Source organism: Caretta caretta, chromosome 4, assembly GCF_965140235.1.
Source record: "Caretta caretta isolate rCarCar2 chromosome 4, rCarCar1.hap1, whole genome shotgun sequence".
In the NCBI taxonomy this organism is placed as follows: Eukaryota; Metazoa; Chordata; order Testudines; family Cheloniidae; genus Caretta; species Caretta caretta.
In genome coordinates this window covers 51,473,324-51,497,610 of record NC_134209.1, presented here as the reverse complement: position 1 = coordinate 51,497,610, position 24,287 = coordinate 51,473,324, and the positions used below count along the sequence as shown (strand labels likewise).

Genomic DNA, 24,287 nt, shown 5'->3' with positions numbered 1-24,287 from the left:
AGAAAGTATTATTGCCCCCATTTTACACAGACAGGGACTGAAGCACCCATAAAGTGATTTACCCTAGGTCACACAGGAAATCTGTGAGGGAAACCAGGAATACAACTCTGATCTCTTGATTTCTAGTCCAGTGTCTAAACCCAAAAACCCTCTAACTCCTCTAAGGGTTTTCACTTCCAGGATGCCAGCACAAGTCAAGCCTTCAGGCAGGTAGCAAAAGAAAGTCATTATCTTCCATTAGGATTATTAAATGGGATGAATAAAGTCAGTTGTGGCATGTCTATCTACTAGGAACTGGACTGAGACTATCAGCACAATTGGCATCAACTGGCCATTTCAAAAGTATCCAGGGACTAAAGGAGAATAAGAACTAAAACTACCCTCTCACTCTTGGGGAATGTCTATGCTGCAACAGCAACGGGACCATGCCAGCTGATTTGGGCTAAGGGACTCATCAAATGCAGTGTAGGAGTTCAAGCTCAGATTGTATCATGGGCTTTAGGACTCTCCTACCTTGCAGGATCCTACACTTCAAGCTGAACGTCTACACCACAGCCCCTTAGTCCAAGCCGAAGCCAGCTGGCACAGGATAGCGGCAGGTTTTTAGTTGCACTGTAGACATACCTTTGGAGAGTTTTCTTCCAGGTTAGGAATTAGTCATACTGATGAGGCAATACTGGAAAACTAGCACTATTCACCTATTCTGTGAGCAAAGTTTCAGTTTCCAGAGCCATCAGTCGATTTTATTTTTTAAAGAGGGCTTTTGGGGGTTTTTTTGGGGTTGGTTTTTTTTTTTTTTTTTTACAACAAACATGGTTTTGTTTAAAATGTCTCTACTATAATTACATCCTAAATATATCCATTTCAAAACGATGCAGCTCCTTCACCAATACACTGTTCACCTCTCTATGAGTTTCTAATTTTCTTCTATTGTATATTCAAGTCATAATTGGAAGCACTTCCAGAAAAAGCAGACAAGAGTCCCTTAAATATGAATTCCTCAGGTGTTACATGTAGTAACATTCAACCTGAACCCTCCTCCATTAATTTGCTTTCTTCTGCTTTAAGGTTTTTTTGGGGACTGCTCAAGTCTGATGAGGCTATATAATTAAAGGTTTTACTTTCTTAACTACTCCCACTTCTCTTTTTTCAGGAGTAATACGGAGGGGATGAGGAGGAAGGTGACAGTAAGGGATTCTCTTAAGTGAATTCTTTGGCCTTCTTGGATGCCTCTAGTCCCTAGCATTTTAAAGGCTCGTTTAGTCTGCTAATATCTCTGGGTGTCTTGCTGATGGCATTTCCTCTTCATTAAGTGCTATTCCTTTACTGTGAATGCTTAGTTCAACACAGGCAGCATGACCTTTCATAAACTGATGTGGTCTGTTGCAGTCTCTTGGAAGAGCAGGCATTAAAAAGACCAGCTCTTATTTGTTTAGAACTTTACTAGATGACTCAAACAGAAAAAAAGATGGATTGTTTCTCTTGAACTAGCCTGGTTGGTTTACTCCTACACACAGTGCATCTATTTTCTCCCTCCCTGCTTCCCGCCCTATGACCATTCTAGCTCTTATTGGCTCTAACCAGTCATCAATATTTTTCCTTTTTTGTTCTCTCCTGATCAAAGTCTCTAATCATCTAAAACTGACTCCTCCCCCAATATTTCATTATGATGCATGTTTCTCCAGTCATTGTGGAGACATTTTCAGGTGAGTGAGAGAAGACTGCAAAAAAGATCAGCCTACTTCATAGGCTCATCATAAAGCACCTCCTAAACAAAAATTGTGAAAGAAGACTCAAACATTATTCTATATACAAATGGAAAAATCCAGTCCTGGCCGGGGTTCTTCCTGAGACAAGATCACAGGCTCACAAAAAGAAGAAAAAGAAAAAGAAACACACACACACACACAAAACCAGCTTCCAGCCATGAAACTCATGCTCCAGGTTACATTCTCGCCCCCGCCCACCTTCATAACTGCGGTTCATAGTTCTTAGCTCTTCAGAAGAGTTTCTGCAGGGAACACAAAAGAACTCCAGACATCATCTCACATGCCCCACCCTGTCTCCAAAGCGAAGTAAAAATTTAAGAAGCAAATGATGGGTGGCCTTCATTTTCCCTTTCTGCATGAGTTCTTAGGATTAGAAGGATCACTAAGACCTAGAGGCGGTTGACTTCAAGGTAAGAGCTAAAACCCTAATCAATTTAATTTTCCTCAATCAATATTTTGTATCCCACCAGATAGTCATCTGTAACAGTTATGATTGTATAGTAATGGATCTGTTAGTTCAAATGATGCTACATGAGTAACATTTTACACTGAGAATTAGTGAGTCATGTTAACATATAAAGACACATTTCTTTACTACTGTGTTACAGCATCCTCCTAGGTAAATCCCTTTTCTTGTCAGCAGCCAGGGGCATAAATCCATAAGCAGACAGAAGTAAGGGCTTTAAAAATTTTAAACATCAACAAAAATAAACACCCTTGAAATATGAACACTTCTAAAAGCTCTGGTGACCAGAATAAATCCAAGGGTTTAAATAAAAAGTAAGTTACCCAATTTTTGAAATATCCTACTGAACTAGCCTGTCCCACAGCAATTACATATTCCAACTGGCTAACATTGAACAAAAAGTACAGAAATCAGACGACATCCTCCCTCACCACCACTCCCTTTATTTATGCCCATTTCTTTCCTACCCTAAACTCCTGCCCTCCTAGGGGCCACTGACTATATGGATTACAGTATTCCCAAATGCTCCTTGTTATTTAAAAAAGGAGGCAAATTATACTTCTACAGGACATCATTTTTAAAATGATAATGTAATGTACTAAATTTCTACCCATGGTTTTGAACAAGTCTCTTTACCTCCCACTCCTCACCTGTAAAATAGGTACAATAATACTTGTCAGCTTCACAAGGGGGCAGTCAAATGTGTGTAAAGGGCTTTAAATTGAAGTGCCAGAGAAGTTCTTACTTATTTCATGCTTTACTTGTGAAAATGATTTGTGGTTGCTGAGTCAAGTTTAGAGTGATTGCATGATATTGCATATAAATTTAGATGGCAAAGACTATCTTTTGCGAAAAGTTTCTCAGTTGCCTAGTATAATAAAACCCCTATGCTATTTGGAGCCTCTGGGCACTGTTTGTATTACAAATTAACAACAGACTGCCTCTTGTGTCATTGCAGGTAAATTGATTGCATCATTTAAAGCCGAAAGGTCAAAACCAAATAGGGAAATCTGAGTCATTTTAATACAAGTGTATCTTATTCAGTACTGTTCTCTTGTGTGAAAGCTAGACTCAAGCCAGGACCAAGTTGCCAACAGAATTTTCCCAATGCAACTTTAGTTGATTTAAAACAAATTAAAATTACATTAAATTTGTTAGTGTATAAACACTGAGCATATAAACAAATGCTTAAAGTTGATTAAGAACTTCACTTCAAAAAGGAAAGGCAAATAATGGGCTGTGTTTTATTTATTTATTTATTCCAGTTAATTTAGTATTTAGTGATGTAAAATGGTGGAATGACTCAGCAGAATTAAGCACAGTTGCAGTAGCCAAAGCATTAGTGTTTAACTAGTAATACAAATTAACACAAAGTTAAAGTTTTCCTAGTTTGGGCTTCAAGTCCGTCTTTAACATTTGGATACAGATCCCTGCCTCCTTCACAGCCTTCTCCTTATGCTATTTCCCAAGCAGCTATTCTTATAGACCTCAATTCTGGGAACACCGATGCACATGCTAAGCTTTACAGAAGAGTAGTTCTTTAAGAAGTCAACGTGACTACTCGTATCTAAATTTTTAAGCACATGTTTAAAGTATATCCCAAATCTTTTGAGCACTATTTTTACCATGCATTTTTCCAAACCCCTTTGTGGGTTCTTAACTGTTTTCAAAATAAACCTATACAACCAACAGTAATGAAGGTAAACTAAGACCCAAGACAAACAACAATATTTCAGAAGACAGAGGAAGCAAAGAGTAATTTTTTTTTAAATGGTGACATGACGTGCCCCTTCCCCACAATTGCAGCAGAAAGCAGCAGCAAACAACAATTTAGTACTGGAAGTGAAGAATACGTCAGTTCTATTATTGAGTGCTGCCTGCTGACAGTGCGCTCCATAAGGCACAAAGAATATACCGTAGAAGATCAGAAAGGGTATTCTACTGTTCTAAACTCCTGTGCTGTTACACAGCTGTTGCTTTCACTTTCAGTGTTTAAGGAACCCTTCATGAATTAAAAACAAATAATGAGCATCTTCTCTCTTTTGATTGTCCGTATCTGTCTACATTTGAAGTTCTTCAAAGCACAAAGTGTCTTATCTCTGTCTTGTGAAGTGCAATGTAAACGTGCATGGTTGAAAAATATTTTACAACCTCCATTAAGAAATGCTAAAAATAACATTTATTTGAATTATGAAATCCATGAACACATGCCATGTACACATAGCAAACCTTCTTCCTGTAGTGTTGCCAAGGAGCACATTCACCATTCTGGACTGCAGCTTTGCCACCATACCTTTCAATGCTTGTAACACTGAGCCAAATGACAAGATCTCCAGTTATCTGATTTTTCTCATAGGCTTTAAGCAACTCTAGAGAATGGTATCAGAAGTGACTTGATAGTATAAAAACATGCCCCCTGTCCTAATGACCCTAAAATCTAGTTCTGACACTGAGGTGATAAACAAGTTTAGGGTGATTGAGAGAAATCTTGCAGAGGTCATTATTGAAAGGCTGAGCAAAAGTCGTGCATTTTGAGGAGGGATTTGAAGATTGAGATCATTTGCTACACAGGAAGCTAGACGTAGCAGCAAGGATAAAGCAACCTGGAAGAAGGCAGTAGCATGTGGGAGAAAGAGAACAGAAGTGAGAAGTAACGAGAACAGGAGGAGAAATAGGTAGTGTAGAATTCTGCAAGGCCTTGAAGGTAATAAGTGTAAGGAGTTGAGAACAAACTGGTGTGGGGTGAGACGAAACACAGGGAGACTAGAGAGAAGAAGTTTGCTGTAGAAGAAGTCGAGATGGTGAATACACTAGACATAGGTTTTAGCATTACAGATGGACATGAAATACTGGATTTTAGAGATGCCATGAAGAATAAAAGTAAACAGAAATTGGTGAGAGGGATGGAATGAGACATTCAGGTTACAACTCTGGAATATGGCAAGGATGGAGGAGTTAGCGATGGCAATGGGAAAGGAAGTAGCATGATCTGATAAGGAATAGATCCTATTAGGAATCACAACCTTTAAAGTTGTTGACCCTGATCCTCAGGATCCCACCGATCTATGTTCATCATAGGACATGGAGGAGAGGAGATGGCGGCTGACTATACATCACACCTGTGTGTTACTGGATTCCCCAAGGCTAAAAGTGAAACCATCTTATAATGGCCAAGAACCCAGTCCTTTAATGGCCACACACTACAGTATTTCACTCCTGGCCATGGCAAGCAGAAGAATAACATTGGGAACTCTCCCTTCCTGAAACTTAAATGCTCCTCATCTATTTTTCCCCTCCTATCAAGCTGCATATCCACCCTATGACAACATTTAAATAATGGTCTCACAGTATCTACGTTTCTCATAGGTGTTTAAAGTTGAGTGCACCATACTGTCAAACTCCCAGAATGCGGAGTAAAATGAACAATGCACTGTTTTTCCTTCAGATTTGTAGTAAAACTCTGAATTACAGCCCCACCTTGAGTCCTGAGCTGAATCATGAAAGTAGCAGAATACATTCTGGGACTCATCTGGTCTAGGCAGCTGTTGGAGAACAAGTCAGCAGGGGGTTCATATCAGACTGTAAACATTACATATGGATCAGGATATTGTAATGTGTCTGATAGACTAATGTTTCCCTATTTCCCAAAGGCATGACACTAAGGGACTATTCTAATGTATTATGGCATCCCAGAACTGGTAACTGACTAGGAGATCACATACACTGGGGACACAAACGGTGCTGGGACTCAGTCCCAGCAAGATCAACTGAGCCAAGCAAACACTGAGAAACGTGACTCAGGTAGGTGTTGTGATGGGATCCCTGGGGTGCAGCCTATGACTGTGGGACTGCTATACCCACTTAATTCTCTCCAGCCTAGGCGGTCTTACAATGCTTTGCTAGTGACAAGCAACAAGCCGCTCCAGGAGCTGTTATCACTCAGCACAACAGCATGTGGAGCCCCACACCCAGCTAGATTGCATGAATGCTCCCAGAGCCACTCATGAATCACACAGAGAAAGACACAGCCAAATCCCCCCAGCACAGTCCCTCAGGAATATACAGTCTTGCACTGCTCAAGACAAGCAGTGCAGATTTATTAACTGGTTCACCACTTCATCAATGGAAAGTGGATATACACCAACCTTTGCAAACCTGAGCAGATTACCAGTGAGTTTGCCTGAAGTGTTTGGTAAAGATAAACAGTTAAATTTATTGACTACAAAAGGTAGATTTTAAAATGATTATAAAAGTGATAGGCAAAAAGTCAGAGTTAGTTACCAAAATAAAATGAAGGAATACAGCCTAAACTCTCAACCCTATTAGGCTGGGCAACGTCTAGATTAAGCAGGGTTTTTTTTCACTCCACTGGATATTATACAGTCCTTAATATATAAATTTGTCCCTTAAACCTGGGCTAGTCTCCTCTGTTGGAGTCTTCAGTCTTCTTTGAGCATAGGTGGGGGAAGGAGAAAGGCCAAGCATGAGTCCCTTGTGTTCTGTTCTATACCCTCAGTCCCATGTGCTTGGAGAACACAAGTCCAGGCATGTCTGGTGGTCCTTGCTGAGTTCCCAGGCAAGGTTGAGCAATTTCCCTGGTGTGGCCTCATGCAGGCGAGTCACTGAATTGTAGCTCCTTTGCTGGATAGCAGCTGTTGATGGTTGTTTGACACCCCACCCAGGCATTGGTTACTTTCCTCGCTGTTGTCTCTGAGGAACTAATATCTAGCTGATTTCCCAACTTACAGCATGTTTTAGTGACAACCATATAATGCACTCTCATAACTTCACATGCACTAAAGATATACATATTTAGATAGAACAGTGACTTTCAGCCAATCATAACCTTTTCCCTGATACCTCACGTAGCATGCTTTATATGCAATATCAAAGTTACATACAGATGAGCAATATGGGGGTTACAAGATATACCACAAGGTATAGTATATCACAGGTGTAATTTACTAGGACTGCCTCAGTAATTTAGGCCATTTTGCTTGCTCCTGAAATGTTCCTCTGCCCACCATCCCCTTCTCAAAATAGTGGCCGTGCATGGGGAGAAAAATTCTGTTTCGAATTAGCAGCTTTAGTTTAAGAGCATGAAATGGCAGTACGAGGCAACAGTCCAAAATAGGAAAAACAGATATGTTACTTGCTTCAAACCAGAAAAATTCAGTATCATGGTAACAAACAAAGCACTTGCAGTGACTTTAAAACTACAAAAAGAAAAGGAGTACTTGTGGCACCTTAGAGACTAACCAATTTATTTGAGCATGAGCTTTCGTGAGCTACAGCTCACTTCATCGGATGTGAGCTGTAGCTCACGAAAGCTCATGCTCAAATAAATTGGTTAGTCTCTAAGGTGCCACAAGTACTCCTTTTCTTTTTGCGAATACAGACTAACACGGCTGTTACTCTGAAACCTTTAAAACTACAGTTACTTGCATTGCATTGGAAGAAGAAGGGAGCAACAGAGTGAGGTACAGTCACAGAACTAACCAATCAGTAGGCACAGGGACCCTCTGCTATTCTTAACTTGAACAATTTTGCAGTCTTCTGGCACAATTTCACAGAAATTTTTTCAGCCATTAGTATTTAATCTTTGGGATATTTCTAGACAATATTTGTTTCTCCTGCCATAAGAGAACACCTCCCCATTCCACTATTTAAAAAGGATTTCTTGGGTGATTATCACTTTGAAGATCCAAGCAGCATACAACCCCAGCCAACTGCCAGCCCTCTCAAGCACATCCATTCTCTGGCCTTCCAAGACCCTCATGGTCAATATATCCTCAAGGATCATGATAATCGGTAATAAGTTTAGCAATCTTTGCAACACTATCACTAAAGATATGCAAACCCATCCCTCCCAAACTTCCCCATGTCTACAAGCGCACACACCCACACACACACACCCCGAGCTGTGTTCTGTTAAAGGCTCATGAAGTAATGGGGATTAAAAGACTGCTCATGTGTCTACACCAGTGGTTCTCAACCACAATGGGTTACCTGGGCTGCAGGTAACCAATCAAAACTTATCCAGAGCGCACAGCCTGGAGTCCATGAAACTCAGGACTCGTGGGAGCAGGGGGTGCACAAAGAAATCATACATTTCTTTAAAATAAAAAATAAAAAAAAAAGGACCCAAATGCTGGAGCACCTAATTGATCAGGGCAATCAAAGGCCGGCACTCAATACTCAGCCTGGAGAACAATTCCTTCTGGCCAGTGCTGTACAACCTCCATGGGACTCCAATCCTCCCAGCAACAGTACCCTTTGCATTCAACCCCACAGAACAAGAACGAACTGCTGTGAATACATCTACTGCCCCGTGTGATGCAGCTATAGGACACCTTACACTTCAGTCACACCACATTTTTTGAAGTTCTACTCTGCAAAAACCCAGATATAATTGTGTCTTCTAGTACAGAGCTGACAATTTCCCAAAGCTATACTCCCTGCCCCCCAAAAAAACTAATTACTATCTGTGCAGTAACCAGTGTGACACACTGTCCGGCTACGGTCTGTTCTCAAAGCTTCCCTCAACTGCACAGCACCTGTAGTGGCATTAGTAACTGGCCTGTAACAAGGCATCTCAAAGTCACCAGATAGCCTATCCACCTTACCCTGGGCCTCACAGATGTTATGCAATACACAACATGCAGCAAAAACATTAAAAATATTTCCTCACTGAGATCCAACCTAATCATGAGACATTTCCATCTGGCTTTCAGTCTTCCAAAGGCATGCTCCACAACTGTGCTGCACCAGTTTAGGTCTTAGGCGCCGACTTCAACGGTTCCTGGGGAGTGCTCGACCTCAACCCTGCCCCTGCACCTTCCCCATTCCACCCCTTCCCCAAAGTCCCCGCCCCCTTCCCACCACCATTCCGCCCCCTTCCCCAAGTCCCCACCCCACCTCTTCTCCACCTCCACCCCTGAGCATGCCGCATCCCTGCTCCTCCCTCCTGGAAAGTCGTTTGGCAGCGGGAAGTGCTTGGGAGGTAGGTGGAGAAGCGGGGACGCAGTGCGCTCGGGGGGGGGGGGAAGAGGAAGGAGATGAGGTGGGGTGGAGGTGAGGGGAGCTTGCCCGCCGGTGGGTGCAGAGCACTCACTAATTTTTCCCCTGTGGGTGCTCCAGCCCTGGAGCACCCACGGAATTGGCGCCTATGGTTCAGATGATAGTTAAATCTGTCCTTGCTTCTGTCCAGGTGTTTTGGTGTAAGTCTACATGAGCCAATGAAACAAAAAATCACTCCATCATAATTAGGAAAGCCCACTGAATCCCTCTATTTCCTGGGTATTGCCCAATGTGACCATCCTGTAGAGCGGACATAATTAAATCACTTTGCACATTTGCACCCCAATAGATTTTCCAACCCCAAACTGGCTACCCACTGAGCAGTAGCAATTTGGGGTTGCAAATTTCAAGACAGACTGCCATCCATTTCCCCACTGTCAGAGCAGCTCTCATCTGTGTCTTGCATTGCAGGGCTGAGGTGAGTTTGGCGTGACCACTCCAGGAATGTGGGCTTCTGCATCCGAAAGTTCTAAAACCACTGCTGGTTGTCCCAGGTTTGCATTACAATCCAATCCCACCCACTCCATGTTCATCATTTGGTCCCAAAGACTGCTGCTGTACCCTGTATAGTTGGTTAGCAGGTACCTGCAAGTCTTTCAACTGCTCAGTCATCCTCAGTTCTGCAAATACAATGGTCAAGTCAGCTTGGTAGATTGATATCTCACCAATATTTCTGGTGGCAAGATAGCAGCTGTGATCCAGGGAGCACCTTAATGCCAACTGTCAGAGCGCATCCTGTGCAATAAGTCTGATCAGGCCTGACAACACTCATTGCCCCAACTCACAGATTATGACAACCAGTATCTGAAAGGTGTCATGTAAAGGTGTCATATGCAAACTGGTAACATGCAGATCATTAATATTATTGTGTGCTCTATGTACAGCCAGTGTATAAAGAGTTCTAGATGCTTGCTGGAAAAACATTCCTCAGACATGTTTAGCAGACAGTGCTTAAGTACAGCCTATCCGAGACAAAGGAATGTTTCACAGACTGGACAGTGTACCCACTATAAATTAAGCAAGGTGTGACCTAAGACAGAAAAAGTACACTTACATGCACTGTAAACAAAGCCATCAGGCAAGCAAGTTAGGGAAGATGACCATTTAATCTCGAAAGAGGATGCAGACTGCACCCCTTTGAAGCCTTTCTAACTCTTAAACAGGGTCAATTGACTGAGAAAAATATAAACACAGGCAAAAAGCCATTTTGGCATCCTTTACCTGAGGCAACAAAGAAACCAAGCGCTTCAGGCTCTGTGTTGACCCTGGAAGGACTGTGGTGAGAAATGTTTCAGTGGCAGCCGTGTTAATCTGTATCAGCAAAAATAACGAGGAGTACTTGTGGCACCTTAGAGTCTAACACATTTATTTGAGCATAAGTTTTCGTGGGCTAAAGCCCACTTCATCTGATGCATGGAATGGAAAATACAGTAGGAAGGTGGGGACAGGTGCCTGTCTGTCTACTGCATTGTCCACTCCATGCATCTGATGAAGTGGGCTTTAGTCCACAAAAGCTTATGCTCAAATAAATGTGTTAGTCTCTAAGGTGCCACAAGTACTCCTCGTTCTTTGTGGTGAGAAAGCTACTTTGAACAAGGGATTCTAAAGTTTAAGTTAAATTTTAGTCTGAGAAGCGTATTTTTTACTTTTGTTTCTAGCCATTTATATCCCTATTCTTTCTACCTAATATCACTTAAACTTAGGCTCTGTTAATGCACTTGTTTCACTTTTACAAATCCATTTCAGTGCTGTATATAAAACTAAATAGTAAAAGTCTCAAATAACCTAGCAGGATGGTGAACATGGTTTCTTTGGAGGCAGAAATCTTGATAAATTCTGTAACAACCAGCAAGAGGAACTGGACACTGCAGGGGAGATGGCTTTGGGGTGACTCGAGACTGGAAGGGCTGTTGGATCACCCTGCAAGAGTAACCAGGATGAGTGAAGCCAGGGGAAAACTTTATGCTGAAAGCATGCTACTGATGGGCAGGGCTTTGAGCCAAAACACCACAGAAGCACCCAGCGCAGGCAGTGACAACTGCTCTGGGTGAGTATCCATAGTGTCACAGTGGCAAAAAGGAATAGATTATGAGATAGAATAGAAAGATGTGGAAATTTAACCCCAAACTTCCATAGTTCCCGGAGAGGAGTGAAAGTATGCCACAAAAACATGGCAGCAGCACCACAATGTTCTGCAAAAAATTCCCACAAGGTAGCATGCCAGGCGGTGGCACGGGACACTGGGATGTTCAGTGGTGTCCTTTAGCAATACAGCCTGATGCTGCAAGGACACATTGCACCAGCAAAGGGAGCCATATGTGAACGCACAGCTGAAAGAACTACGTAAACTGCAGAACACCTGCAGAATTTCTGCCAGTAAAAAACTTTCTAGTGTAGATGTGCCCCAAGACCGATACCTATGGAATGGAGCACAGCAGCATTTTTAATAGTAAGCAAAAGCACTGCACAACCGTTTAGGAGTGGAAGATAAGGGCACCATGTGTACTTGAAACTGCACAGAAAGCTTAGTTCATCAGAATGTAATTATTCACTTTGGATTGTGACCAGGAAAATAGGGTTGATAACTGCTCTTACAACAAAAAGTGCCATGGGATATTTCATAACCAGCACATCTAACAGTTCTCCTTATTTTGTTAGATCTGCTGCAAACATAAGACTAGGTCAATGCCTAGAAGTACTAGAGTAATACACCACCAATTCACTCTATTACCATTGCAAAGTTAATACAGGGAGTATAGTTCTTCCCAGTACTCTTAATATCTTCCTCCATTATAGCAGTCAGGTGCTTCCCCTCAAGACCAAAAAGTCAAGAAAGCTGCCATCTTTAAGAGTGACATACTTACATAGGAACAGTCATCTAGAAAGACATGTTCAGGAACAGTTTATGTAGCAGAACTCACACCCAACCTTGGGGACACCATATCAATATGGCAGTAACTCATTTAAATGGTTTATCATCTTAAGTGTACACAGATATTCAGGTAGAAATTTGACTTTATCCTGAAAATTTAAAAAAAACTGCACAAAGAAGATGAATTCTGAATGGCATCAGAACTCTGGACACATCTTTTTGACTGTATTATTGAGAAATCAGCTGGACACAAGAGATAGTACAGTACATTTCTAGGTGTTTATAACATGACCCAGGTAATGTTACAAGGCACACAGCTGAGCGTTTAAGAAGCAAGGAAGTACTTTGAAATACATAGCCTTGAATACACACTGGCTAATGAAATAGAAAGTTACTAGTTGTGAATGTTTGAACAATCAGGTGTGATGTCCTCTATATCCCAGTTAAATCCCAGTTTAACTTCAGGGTAAATTTGCCCTGGATATGCAATAGTCTTGGAATTCACAGAGATATGTAGCCTCTACATCACAATAAATTAGGCATTCTTAATAGTTCCCTTACTTGAAACAGTAATTCCACTAAATTATACATAAGGAATGGAACATAGTCTTATTGTCTAGAAAATGGACACTTCTATATCATCACTAGCAAAAAACACCAATTGTGTCTAGCATTATAAATCAGTTTCATAATATGAACACTCATCTCAAAAATGATTTTGAAACACCTTGGAATGTGTCATTCGTAAACTTTAAATATATTCCTTGGAAACATTACTTAATATAATCAAAATACAAATTTCAGGTTTTTTGTTGAATTAAGATCATTTTATCACAACAAAGTTTGATAAAAATGTAATAGTTTATAATTTTACATTTCAGTGCAGTGAGGTCTTTAAAGCTTTTGAGAAAGTGATCAAGATGAATCAATTCAACTAAACATCTCCAGCCAAATTCATCCCGGGGGTGACTTTATAACAAATCACAAAAGAATTACACCTGAGATAAATCTGGCCCCTTGCTTGGAACTGGTATCAGCACTGAAGCAGATTATTTCCGTGCATTGTGTCCTGCCACCCAAATAACTGTTTCATATAGAAACAGTTCTGGACGCAGATGGTGAGCTACTTGAACAAGTTAGGCAATATAGGAATTATTCCAGTTTAGATTTTTCCCCCCTATTCTCAATTTCTAGACCTAAATAGAAGTAAAATCTCCTTAGTTTTCAAGTTGACAGTACAGAATTTAAATAAGTACAAAAAGAGGCAGTTATTACTTTAAAAAAGTTGTATAGAATATTCTGAAAAAGGAAATTAAAGCTGAAACTGAAAGAATATTGTGCAGAATTTGAGCCTGATCCTTCAAGGTCATAACACCTCCTGCAGTGAAAACTGACGACACACCTCAAAGAATTTGATCATAAGAATTGAGAGCATGAATCAGAGCTCAGGATTGCAAGAATACTAAAAAATAAGTGTTTATAAAATGGATACCTTAAGGTAAGATGTATAAAATGTTGACATCTAAATTAAGTTATTAGCCCTCTACTTTTTAGAGCTGATCATGCAGAGAATCCGGCCTTTTTCAAATTATTACGGTGTAAAACACCAGTCACCTTGGTATTGGGGGGGCATGTTTCAGGGTATAAGTTTGGTCATGAGAAATAAGTCATATTTTATACAGCTTTTGAATGAGGGGACTGATAATTCTGCTAGTGTGTTACATCTTTTGCTATTCAGCATTTATCCAAAATGCAAGCTGACACTTAATAGCTTTCCGTAGCAATTGATGTAACAATTCCAGTATACTGATCCAATATATGGTGAAGTCAATGGAAATACTCCCACTGATTTCAAGGGTTAGACCCTGTCTATTCCGTCAATACTAATAATACTCAACAAATAATCACAGCTCACTTTCCATAAACTGCTTTTTATTGGAAAACATTTCTAACCCCAGAATGAACTCACAGGTTTGCACAGAGTATTATGAGTATTTGTAGGTCAAAAAACATTAGCAACTTGGTCTAATTTTTCTTAGTGGAAAGTACAGGAACAAACATTTCTATTCTTAAAAAGGTAATAAGAGAGACAATGTCTTTTAGTAGAACATTTAGAGCAGAGGTGGGTAAACTACAGCCCGGGGCAGATGGCTCTCCAGACATTTTCATCTGGCCCTAAGCTCCCACAAGGAAGTCGGGTCTGGGGCTTTCCCTGTTCTGGGGCTCCAGCCAGGGAGCGGGGCCAGGGTCTTGCTCCACTCCTCACGGAAGCAGAGGCACATCCCTCCTCCAGCTCCTATGCTTAGGGGCAGCCAGGGGGCTCCGCACACTGCCCCCACCCCAAGCGCCACCCCCGCAGCTCCCATTGGCTAGGAACCGCAGCCAGTGGGAGCTGCAGGGGTGGCACCTGCGGACAGGGCAGTGCGCAGACACCCCTGGTCGCACCTCCATGTAGGAGCTGAAGGGGGAACATGCCGCTGTTTCTGGGAGCTGCTTGAGGTAAGCGCCACCCAAAGCCTGCCACCCTGACTCCCTCCTGTTCCCCAAACCCCTGCCCCAGCCCTGATCCCCCTCCCGCCCTCTGAACCCCTTGGTCTCAGCCCAAAGCAGCCCTCTTGCACCCCAACCCCTCATCCCTAGCCCCACCCTAGAGCCCACACCCCAAGCTGGAGCCCTCCGGCACCCCAACTCCCAATTTCATGAGCTTTCATGGCCCACCATAAAATTTCCATACCCAGAGGGTTGCCGCCCTCAGGGGTTTGCCCACCCCTGATTTAGAGCCTGATTCTGACCTTGCACTGGTTTTACACTAACATAGCTCCAGAATATTGCCCATAAATTTAATCCCTTATTTTTGGGTCATAAAATTGGTTTTGGCAGGAGTAAGCATTTGGAGCTTTTGGTCCACAAGCTTATTTAAATGATCATCTCTATGAATTCACAAAGTACTTTAAATAAACAGCTGCCAAGATTAATAGTTAAAGCACAGGTAGAGTATTTACTCTGTATAACAGAAATAAATAGTGACTACCTATATCATACGTTTGATCTCAAAGCACTTTTCAAATATTAAGGCATAAATCACACACCAGGGAGCTGGGAGAAGTGTTGGCTTATCTTACTCAAAAAGCAAAGTTTCCCCAAGAGTCCCCACAGTATCCAAGAAAATGCTAGGGTAACTCACTGACCACATCCAGAGTGTGGTCCCCTACCTTAGAGGCCACATCTAGTAGGCAGGCAAGTATGCTGCAGTAGATAGTAGCTCTGCTTGGAGGATTAGCAAAGCATGTTCCATGGCATATGTTCTCTCATTCTTAGTCTGTTCCAATGGGACTTGTGCTGGGCAGCTGGATTCCAGTAAAGGAGAATTCATCAGGCGGCACCTCTACTCCAATGCCATACCAGCAAGTATAGATGATGTTACACAGTAAGTCTTAAAACACAATATATATTTTCTTCCCTTTGCTGTGCTACCTTTGAGAAAATTGCATCCCAGAGCTGGGAAGAATTTTTAGGTGGACTATGACAAAAAAATCAGGGGGTATCCATGTTAGTCTGTATCCACAAAAACAATGAGTCCAGTGGCACCTTAAAGACTAACAGATTTATTTGAGCATAAGCTTTCATGGGTAAAAAGCCCACTTCTTCAGATGCATGGAGTGAAAATTACAGATGCAGACAAATATATTGACACATTAAGAGAAGGGAGTTACCTCACAAGTGGAGAACCAGTGTTGACAGGGCCAATTCGATCAGGGTGGATATAGTGTAACAATATTCCACATGAGGATGGACTACAAGCGGTCAAGAACAGTATCCCTGATGAGGTCATGGCACACATGAGCTCTGCTACTTTGTCCTCACCCACAACCATTTCAGATTTGGGGACAACTTATACCTTTAAGTCAGTGGCACTGCTATGGGTACCTGCATGGCCCCACAGTATGCCAACATTTTTATGGTGGAGTTAGAACAACACTTCCTCAGCTCTCGTCCCCTAGCGCCCCTCCTCTACTTGTGCTACATTGATGACATCATCATATGGACCCACGGGAAGGAGGCCCTTGAAGAATTCCACCTGGATTTCAACAACTTTCTGGATCCCACTATGATCAACCTCAGCCTGGACCAGTCCACACAAGAGATCCACTTCCTGGACACTACAGTGCAACTAAGTGATGGTCACATAACCACCACCCTTTACCGGAAACCTATTGACAGCTATACTTACCTCCATGCCTCCGGCTTCCATCCAGGACACACCACACGATACATTGTCTACAGCCAACGCTTAAGATACAACCAGATTTGCTCCAATCCCTCCGACAGACACAAACACCCACAAGATCTTTATCAAGCATTCTTAAAACTACAATACCCACCTGGGGAAGTGAGGAAACAGACTGACAGAGAGAGACAGGTACCCAGAAATCACCTACTATAGGACAGACCCAACAAGGAAAATAACAGAACACCACTGGCCATCATGTACATCCCCAAGCTAAAACCTCTCCAGAACATCATCAGTGACCTACAACCTATCCTGGAAAATGATCCCTCACTCTCACAGACCTTGGGAGGCAGGCCAGTCCTCACTTACAGACAGCCCCCCAACCTGAAGCAAATACTCACCAGCAACTACACACCACACAACAGAAACACTAACGCAGGAACCAATCCCTGTAGCAAACCTTGTTGCCTACTCTGTCCCCATATCTACTCTAGCGACACCATCAGAGGACCCAACCACATCAGCCACACAATCAGCGGGTCATTCACCTGCACATCTACTAATGTGTTATATTACATCATGTGCCACCAATGCCCCCCTGCCATGTACATTAGCCAAACCGGACAGTCCCTACGTAAAAGAATAAATGGACACAAATTGGACATCAGTAATGGTAACATACAAAAGCCAGTAGCAGAACACTTCAATCTTTCTGGACATTCAATAACAGATTTGAAAGTAGCCATCCTTGAACAAAAAAAACTTCAGAAACAGACTTCAAAGAGAAACAGCAGAACTAAAATTCATTTGCAAATTTAACACCATTAATTTGGGCTTGAATAGGGACTGGGAGTGGCTGGCTCATTACAAAAGCAACTTTGCCTCTCCTGGAATTGACACATCCTCATCTATTACTGTAAATGGACAAAAACACACACTGTGGGAATGGCTGGGATTAACAACTGAAACAGTTTAAAAAAAAACTTAAAAAGTAACTTAATGGGTGGGTCTTCAGAGTGAATAATTTTTTGAGGGAATAACTTGTGTGATGTGAAAAGAGTGATGTGACTGGATGTCTAGGGCCAGATTTTCTGGAGTGTTCAGAACCCACAATTGGGACTAATTTTTTATTGTTGTTTTGCTTTTTGGAAAAAACACTCAGCTCTCATCTAGGTACCTAATTTAAGTGGTCAGATTTTCAAAAGTGCTCAGCACCCAAAAAATCCCAATGAGAACAGGAGCTTCTGGGTGCAGAAAGCTTTTGAGGGAAAAAAAAATCTAACCATTAATTTAAGTGCCCAAATGAGAGATGCTGGCTACTGAAGCCTTAAAGTCTGGCTCAGGATCAGTAAGGGTTTCAGTTCATTTTCATATCACATTTGATTATACTAGGCTCAGCTTAAGGGATCATATTTCTACCTTCCCCTTTATTTAATCAGGATACTACAAAAGGTTGTGATCATTTTAATTATTTTCAAATATTTCTTGCTTTATGTAATTTAGAATAATGATAAAATATAATGGTTTTAAAATGTTATGATCCCAAATTGTTACTTAATACATTAAAATATACAAATAAATAAAGGACTGTATATCGGCTCTTAAGTCTTCAGAGGAAAGCAACAGGAGTTCATGAACAAAGTAGGCTGGTCAGTGAGGGACAAAGCTGTCTCAGAAGTTCCTAGACAGTCTCTAGGAGATCAAGGAGAAAGATTACTAGAAAATGTAGTCCTTCCAGGATGCCATACTGTACTCCTGGCCTGAGGCAAAGCAGGATGGAAGTTAAGGAATTATATCAATTCTGGCTATTTCCAAGTGAGAGAAAGACCAAGAAGGAAACAAGTTGTGCTACTGGATGTCTCCTGGAAGCTATGGACAAGTGAACCACTTTGTTTGCTCAGTAGTCATTTCAATACAGACGTCTGAGGATTTTCTAAAACACTTTCTAAGCTGACTGGATACTTTGTGCTGCCTTGTTCAGCCAGAAGAACTCGCACAGCTTGCAAAGAACTTCTTGTAAAAGATAAACTCCACAAGTGTGACTTGTCTTGTGTTTGGTTTGCCACATACATTTCAGAACGAACAAGACACCAGGGTGTGTCAGAAGACATACTGCCATTTCTTCATTGAAGTCATTTTACAATGCATATGAGATATGGCAATATCTACCATGATACATGTAGTGTCCTATTTTATAGCTATGTGAATCTCAGTCATCTAGCATACAGGATTTTTACTTGCTATTTCTTGTTTCCGTTAAATATACATTTAAGAGTTCATGTAAGCACACGACAAATGCAAAAAACAATCCAGTCTCACACAGGGAACAGAATATATAATTGGACACATGCTCCTTAGTACTAAAGGAGTATCAGGGAAAAAGTCATACACAACTAAATAAGACACTGTTTTACAGAATTATATTTTGGACACAGATCTAACCAGATACAGGTCTTCACACCCTCTAAAATCAGAACTTCCTTTGAAAGCAGAAATGAACCAGGGTTCATCCAGTACAACTTTAGGCAATTAAATCTTGAAAAGAACAGTTACCAAAAGAATCTCTCCTAAATCTTCCTTGAATCAATGTCCTTGAACATTTAGGTCAATTTCTCTGCTGGAATAATTCCATCCATTTCCCCTGACTGCATTTCTCATAGAAACTGATGTTTAAGAAAGGGAAAGTTAGGCTTCATAAGGTAAAACTGCATCACTTAATTTAGATATACTTTTCTTTATAACATTTTCAGTCTTATGCCTCTTAGGAAGGTGTCCAAGACTTGTCTTTTATTTATTGCTTGTTGTTTCAGTATGATGCTCCAGGCATACCAAAAACAACCTTTTCTTAGGCCCTTCAAGTTATTAGCAGTAGCAGAAATGTGGGAGTGGGGAGAGGGCAGGAAAGGGGAAAGACCTTAAAGGAAACATACCTGTAAGCCCTTCCTCGAGATGGTCTGGAATAGAAGAGTAGCCTGCTCACTGGTGCCACAGCCTACCACAGAGGAGGTTGGTAAAGGGAGTAGAGGCAAAGAGTATTGGGATTAGGAAAAAGGTAGTAGGATGGAGTCAGGAGAAGGGAGATTGGAGAACTAAAAGGTGAGAGTGTGAGAAAAGTGCAAAGCAGTAGAGAGGAGGAGGGAACGAAAGAGAGAGATGCAAAGAAAAATGGCAGCAGAGGAATAGGAGTGCAATCAGGTGAAACTGAAAATGCAGAGAGGTTGCAGAACCAGGAAAGAGAGAGAGAGAGCACGCGCGTTTGCCTCACAGACCCATACTTCAGTCATAAATTTGAATTTATTAGCTTTCAAAGATACTCTCCCAGCTACTTCATGAGGTGACAAGATGGGCATTATGAATGAATGAGATTTTTCGTATAAGAATGCCTACTTTTCCCAATATTTCCATTTGATCCCAAACAGATGCCTGGAGCGGGGTATGTACATTATATTTAAAAAGGTAGACCGCATGGACATCATTAGGGTTACTATTATGATGTAAAACTTACATTTCCTTATGAAAACTGAAATCTTAGAAAAAGCAAATTGTTCTAGTAACCTGAGTATTTAAATGGGACTTTTCAGTCACATTTTAGAAAAGAATTAAGCAGCTAGGTCCATATTTAGACACCAGAACAAATGTCCCAATTTCTAATACAGGGCATCCAGAGCGGTCAGTGACCAACATGTCTGGAAAAAAAAATCAGGCCACTTACCTATATATTACTTTAGGCATTAAGGTTTATGGTATTTGTAACATGGAGTATAATTTAATATTTTACACTACTCCACACACATTTGCATTATATTTTCCTTTTTTCAAGGAGCATCTGAGAAATCTACAAGAAAAAAAGTGAATGTACAGGCACATCACACAGTAACACAGCTATAGGCTGTCCCCAACCCACTCCCAATACACCCAGGTCATGTGTCAGGCTCCTGCAGTGTTTCTCCAGGATTTTAGAAGAAGCTATTGGCAAATATCTTCCAGAATTTAGAAACCAAAATTGGAAGAAAATATTAAAGGGTTTCCAGGTGTATTGTGTGGATATGAACACTTGAAGTGTAAGCCTTTGAGGTCTACAAATTCTCATTGGAAAAGATGTAGCACACTAGCCATTTTCCCCTCTCTCCACCCTACTCTCCTTTTTCTCTTTGTATGTCTTCTCTTTCTGTTTCTGTCTTCCTCCTCCTCTTCTGTCTCCCTTCTATGCCACTTGCATTTCAGGATCAGGCCAGCAGCCGATGAAAAATAGGGCCATAATCCTAGTCAATTTCGTGCCACAATTACCTCTTTGTGAAAAGAGCCTGTTTGAGTACTATCTTATTTTCTCTGCAGCTGGTGCCAATTGTCTCATAGCAGTTCCTTGTCTAGTCAAGGTTCATAAAGTGCATAGTACAAATCTAGTAGTATACTAATCAGGAAGCATGGTAGAGGGCTGTTATCCTCTATGGCAAGAGACTAAGACTGCATAGTAATTCTGGCAAAGAGTCCTGTGGCACCTTATAGACTAACGGACGTACTGGAGCATAAACTTAATACATCTGTTAGTTTATAAAGGTGCCACAGAATTCTTTGCTGCTTTTACAAATCCAGACTAATATGGCTATCCCTCTGATACATAGTAATTCTGCCATGCATAACCGATTTGAAGGAAATCATTCACCAGCAGCTCTTCAGTTGTGGGACAGGTTAAGATATTGTCACTGGATAGGCAAGTACTATTCACAGACTTTTCAATACTTTAAAAAGTCTTGTGGCTTTTGTTCTCTAAGCAAAAGGCGACAGTAGTAATAAGATCCACCCACAAAATTCCATGTTGGACAACAGGCCTCCTGCAGCGCAAGGTGTCTGATTAATCCTCAGTTAGCAAGAACAGGCAAACTATTCTATGTACTGTGATCCCCTTTCAAAACAAAGGAAGTGAATGGTCATTCCCACCCCAGGACCCTCTTCCTGCTCTGAGAGAGAGAGCACTGGGAGAGGTATTACCACTTCCACAAGAATACTGTCTGGGATATAGGCCAAGTTTTGTAATATTCAAAGTATTTTACACTTGTTTTTATTGTCCTTTGATCCAAGCTGATTATATATGAAAATGAAAACTTTTACAAACATGTCCCACACTTTTCTTTCTTGTTTAAGATGTGAGCTTGCTTTAACAGAAACATAACTCTACACTGTCCATTAATAAAGCTGACTGATCAGTACAGATAATAAATACTTTAAGTATCTCATGTTACTAGCTTTAAAACTTAACACTTGAAGTAGGCAAGTGTTATTCTATCCATTTCAGAGACAGGGGAAAGACAGGCAGAAAACTTGTATATGCAAGAACATCTTACTGTGCTTGAACAGGATTGGGAGCATTCAAATTAGACAAAATACGGACTACAGTTTGCAGCTGCTGTAGTCCAGGATGAGATACCCTATCAGCTAGCCACGGTTAAACCCCCACATTCCTGAATTAAGCTAGTCTACACTTAGACTGCAAAGTCATGGTCATGACAGTATCAGGGGGTGGCTGTGTTAGTCTTTATCCACAAAAACAACAAGGAGTCCGGTGATGCCACCGGACTCCTTGTTGGTCCTGACAGTGTCATTAACTCAAATGTTCCCAATCCTGTTCAAACACAGTAAGATTCTCTAATGTGAAGAAGCCCAGAGGTTAAGCGATTTACCCAAGGTCACACAGCAGTTCTGTGACCAAAGTAGGAGTGAACTCAGGTCTTCATAGTCATGCCCTCAGATCCAGAGGATAGGAAGGTAACAGGAATAGGTTTGAGACCTAGAGTAAAATCTTGCCCCCACTGAAATAGGAGTTTGCCATTGTTGTCAATGAAGCCAGGATTTTACCGTCAGCGAGGAGTTTGGGCTAGGCAGGTTTGAGGAGGGGAGTGTGGGTGAGGGTATCACCGGAGTGGGCGCAGTGGGTACGTGCCATGAACGGTGTATAGGTGGGAGGGGGCAGCCGGTAGCCCTTGGAGTAGCCAGGCTGTGCCCCTGGGAGCTGGCAGGGCAGGGGGTGCAGAGGGCGAGGTGGGAGGCAGGGATGGGAAGCGGGTGGGGGAGAGGCTGGTACTCACTGTGCGGGTCGCTCTTCTCCCGGACTCCGTCCACTCTGCCGTCCGGGTTGATCCGCAGGAAGAAGCCCCCGTTTTTGCAGTACAGCCGCTTGGGGTCCTTGAAGTGCCCCGGGGGGAAGGTGCCGCTGCCCCCGTCGTCGGGCAGCGCGGGCAGGGTGGTGATGCTGCCCGCAGCCATCCGCCCCGCTGCGGGGCCCCGAGCCGGGGAGCCCCCCTGGTGCCCGGCCCCCCGGCCGCGGCCGCCCAGCCTCACCTCCTGCCGGCTTCGCCCTCTGCCGCGGCCGCCCAGCCTCACCTCCTGCCGGCTTCGCCCTCTGCCGCGGCCGCCCAGCCTCACCTCCTGCCGGCTTCGCCCTCTGCCGCGGCCGCCCTCCCTAGCCCCGGCCGCCCGGGGCCCGGCCCCTCCTCTCCGGCGGGGCAGCGCAGTGCCCGGCCCCCCGGCCCCTCACCGCCTCCGCGCGGGAAGCGGGTCCCGGCTGCCAAGTGAGGCTGGTGGAGCTGCGCAACGCCCGGGTCTCCGGGAGCCCGTCACCCTGCCCGGCCCCGAGCAGCCAGCGCACAGCGCAGCCTCCCGGCGATGCTGCTGGGGCTGCAGGGAGCCAGCGCCGCCCCGCGCCCCCGGCCGCCTCGGGGACTCTGCCAGCTCCGGCGCGGAGGGGCGCAGGCTGGGGGAGCGCAGCTAGCAGCGACTAGTTTGTTCGCATCGGCCTCCCCCTGCCGCTCCGCCCCCCGCCCTTCGCGGTGCCTCTCTGGGCCGGTCCCCTGCGCTGCGGGGAGACTGCTGCTCCTGCTGGAGAAACCGGCCGAGCTGGAGAAGCGGTTCCCTCCCCATCCACCGTACCGTAACCCTGCCCGGCCCTGCCTCCCCTGGCCGCCCGGCCAGCCTCCTGTCCTCCACCCTGCTAGCCCACACAGGGTTGCGCACTCGCAAGGGAGGGCGCACGGAAAGTACCCTTCCCAAATCGCTCTGCAGGCTGGAAATCAACAGCATCGCTAAGATTTCGAAAACATGTCGCGGAAAGCGCGAGCCAGGGGGAGCTGGCGCTGCAGAAAGACCAACTTGCTCTTCAAGGAATATTAGACCAGGCTAGAGCCATTTGGTTAGGCATTTAACTTTTTTAGTTGCAATAGCAACCAACTATCTGCTGACGAGTGGTTTGTAGAACACAGGTTAAGAGAGGGGGTAGCACCATTATATACAAGAGTGGTATTTTGTTATAGCATTGAAAATACAATATCAAAAGATGCAGTAGCAAGCCTTACAAAAGCTGGACGTCGACATACAGAACTAAGGAAAACACAAGCTAGTCCTACCCACTTATTATCTGATCAGATGCCAACAGAAGCAATGAACCAAGCCGCCAGCATTTACTACTCCAATGCCATTGGACTCAGATTATTGTACATAATGCAGTCCCTTAAAAACAGCGCAGACAAAGTCTTGATAAGGATGGAGCTGTATTGTGGACAGACTACATAACGTTACTTTACACTTTAAGCTGAAAGTGTTTTTACAAACACTTGTGACGAGGGTAAATACAATTATACCCAATTAACAGATGAAAAAAGTGAGGCAGAGAGAGATTAAACGATTTGCTCGAAGTCACATAGTAAGTCTGACAAAGTCAGAAAAGCCACATTTGATTTAGCCAGAAAAATATCCTTGGTGCCTATTGATTACAGAAGGTAATGCAATAGTTTATTGAACCCACACAAGCATTACAGAAAGCTTTGGGGCTCTGAATGAGAGCAGAAGAATACACTCACTACTGCATAATGCATTTTA

General features: G+C 42.9%; 1 protein-coding gene across 1 annotated transcript in view; it reads right to left on the bottom strand.

Annotated features, from left to right (window-relative positions):
• FGF2 (fibroblast growth factor 2) overlaps positions 1-22,772 on the bottom strand; it is a 64,853-nt gene extending 42,081 nt beyond the window's left edge. The window contains exon 1 of the mRNA XM_048847171.2: positions 22,502-22,772. Coding sequence (XP_048703128.2) covers positions 22,502-22,679 — 178 coding nt within the window. The 5' untranslated portion in view covers positions 22,680-22,772. The remainder of the gene's footprint in view (positions 1-22,501) is intronic.
• Between the last annotated feature and the right edge of the window lie 1,515 nt (positions 22,773-24,287).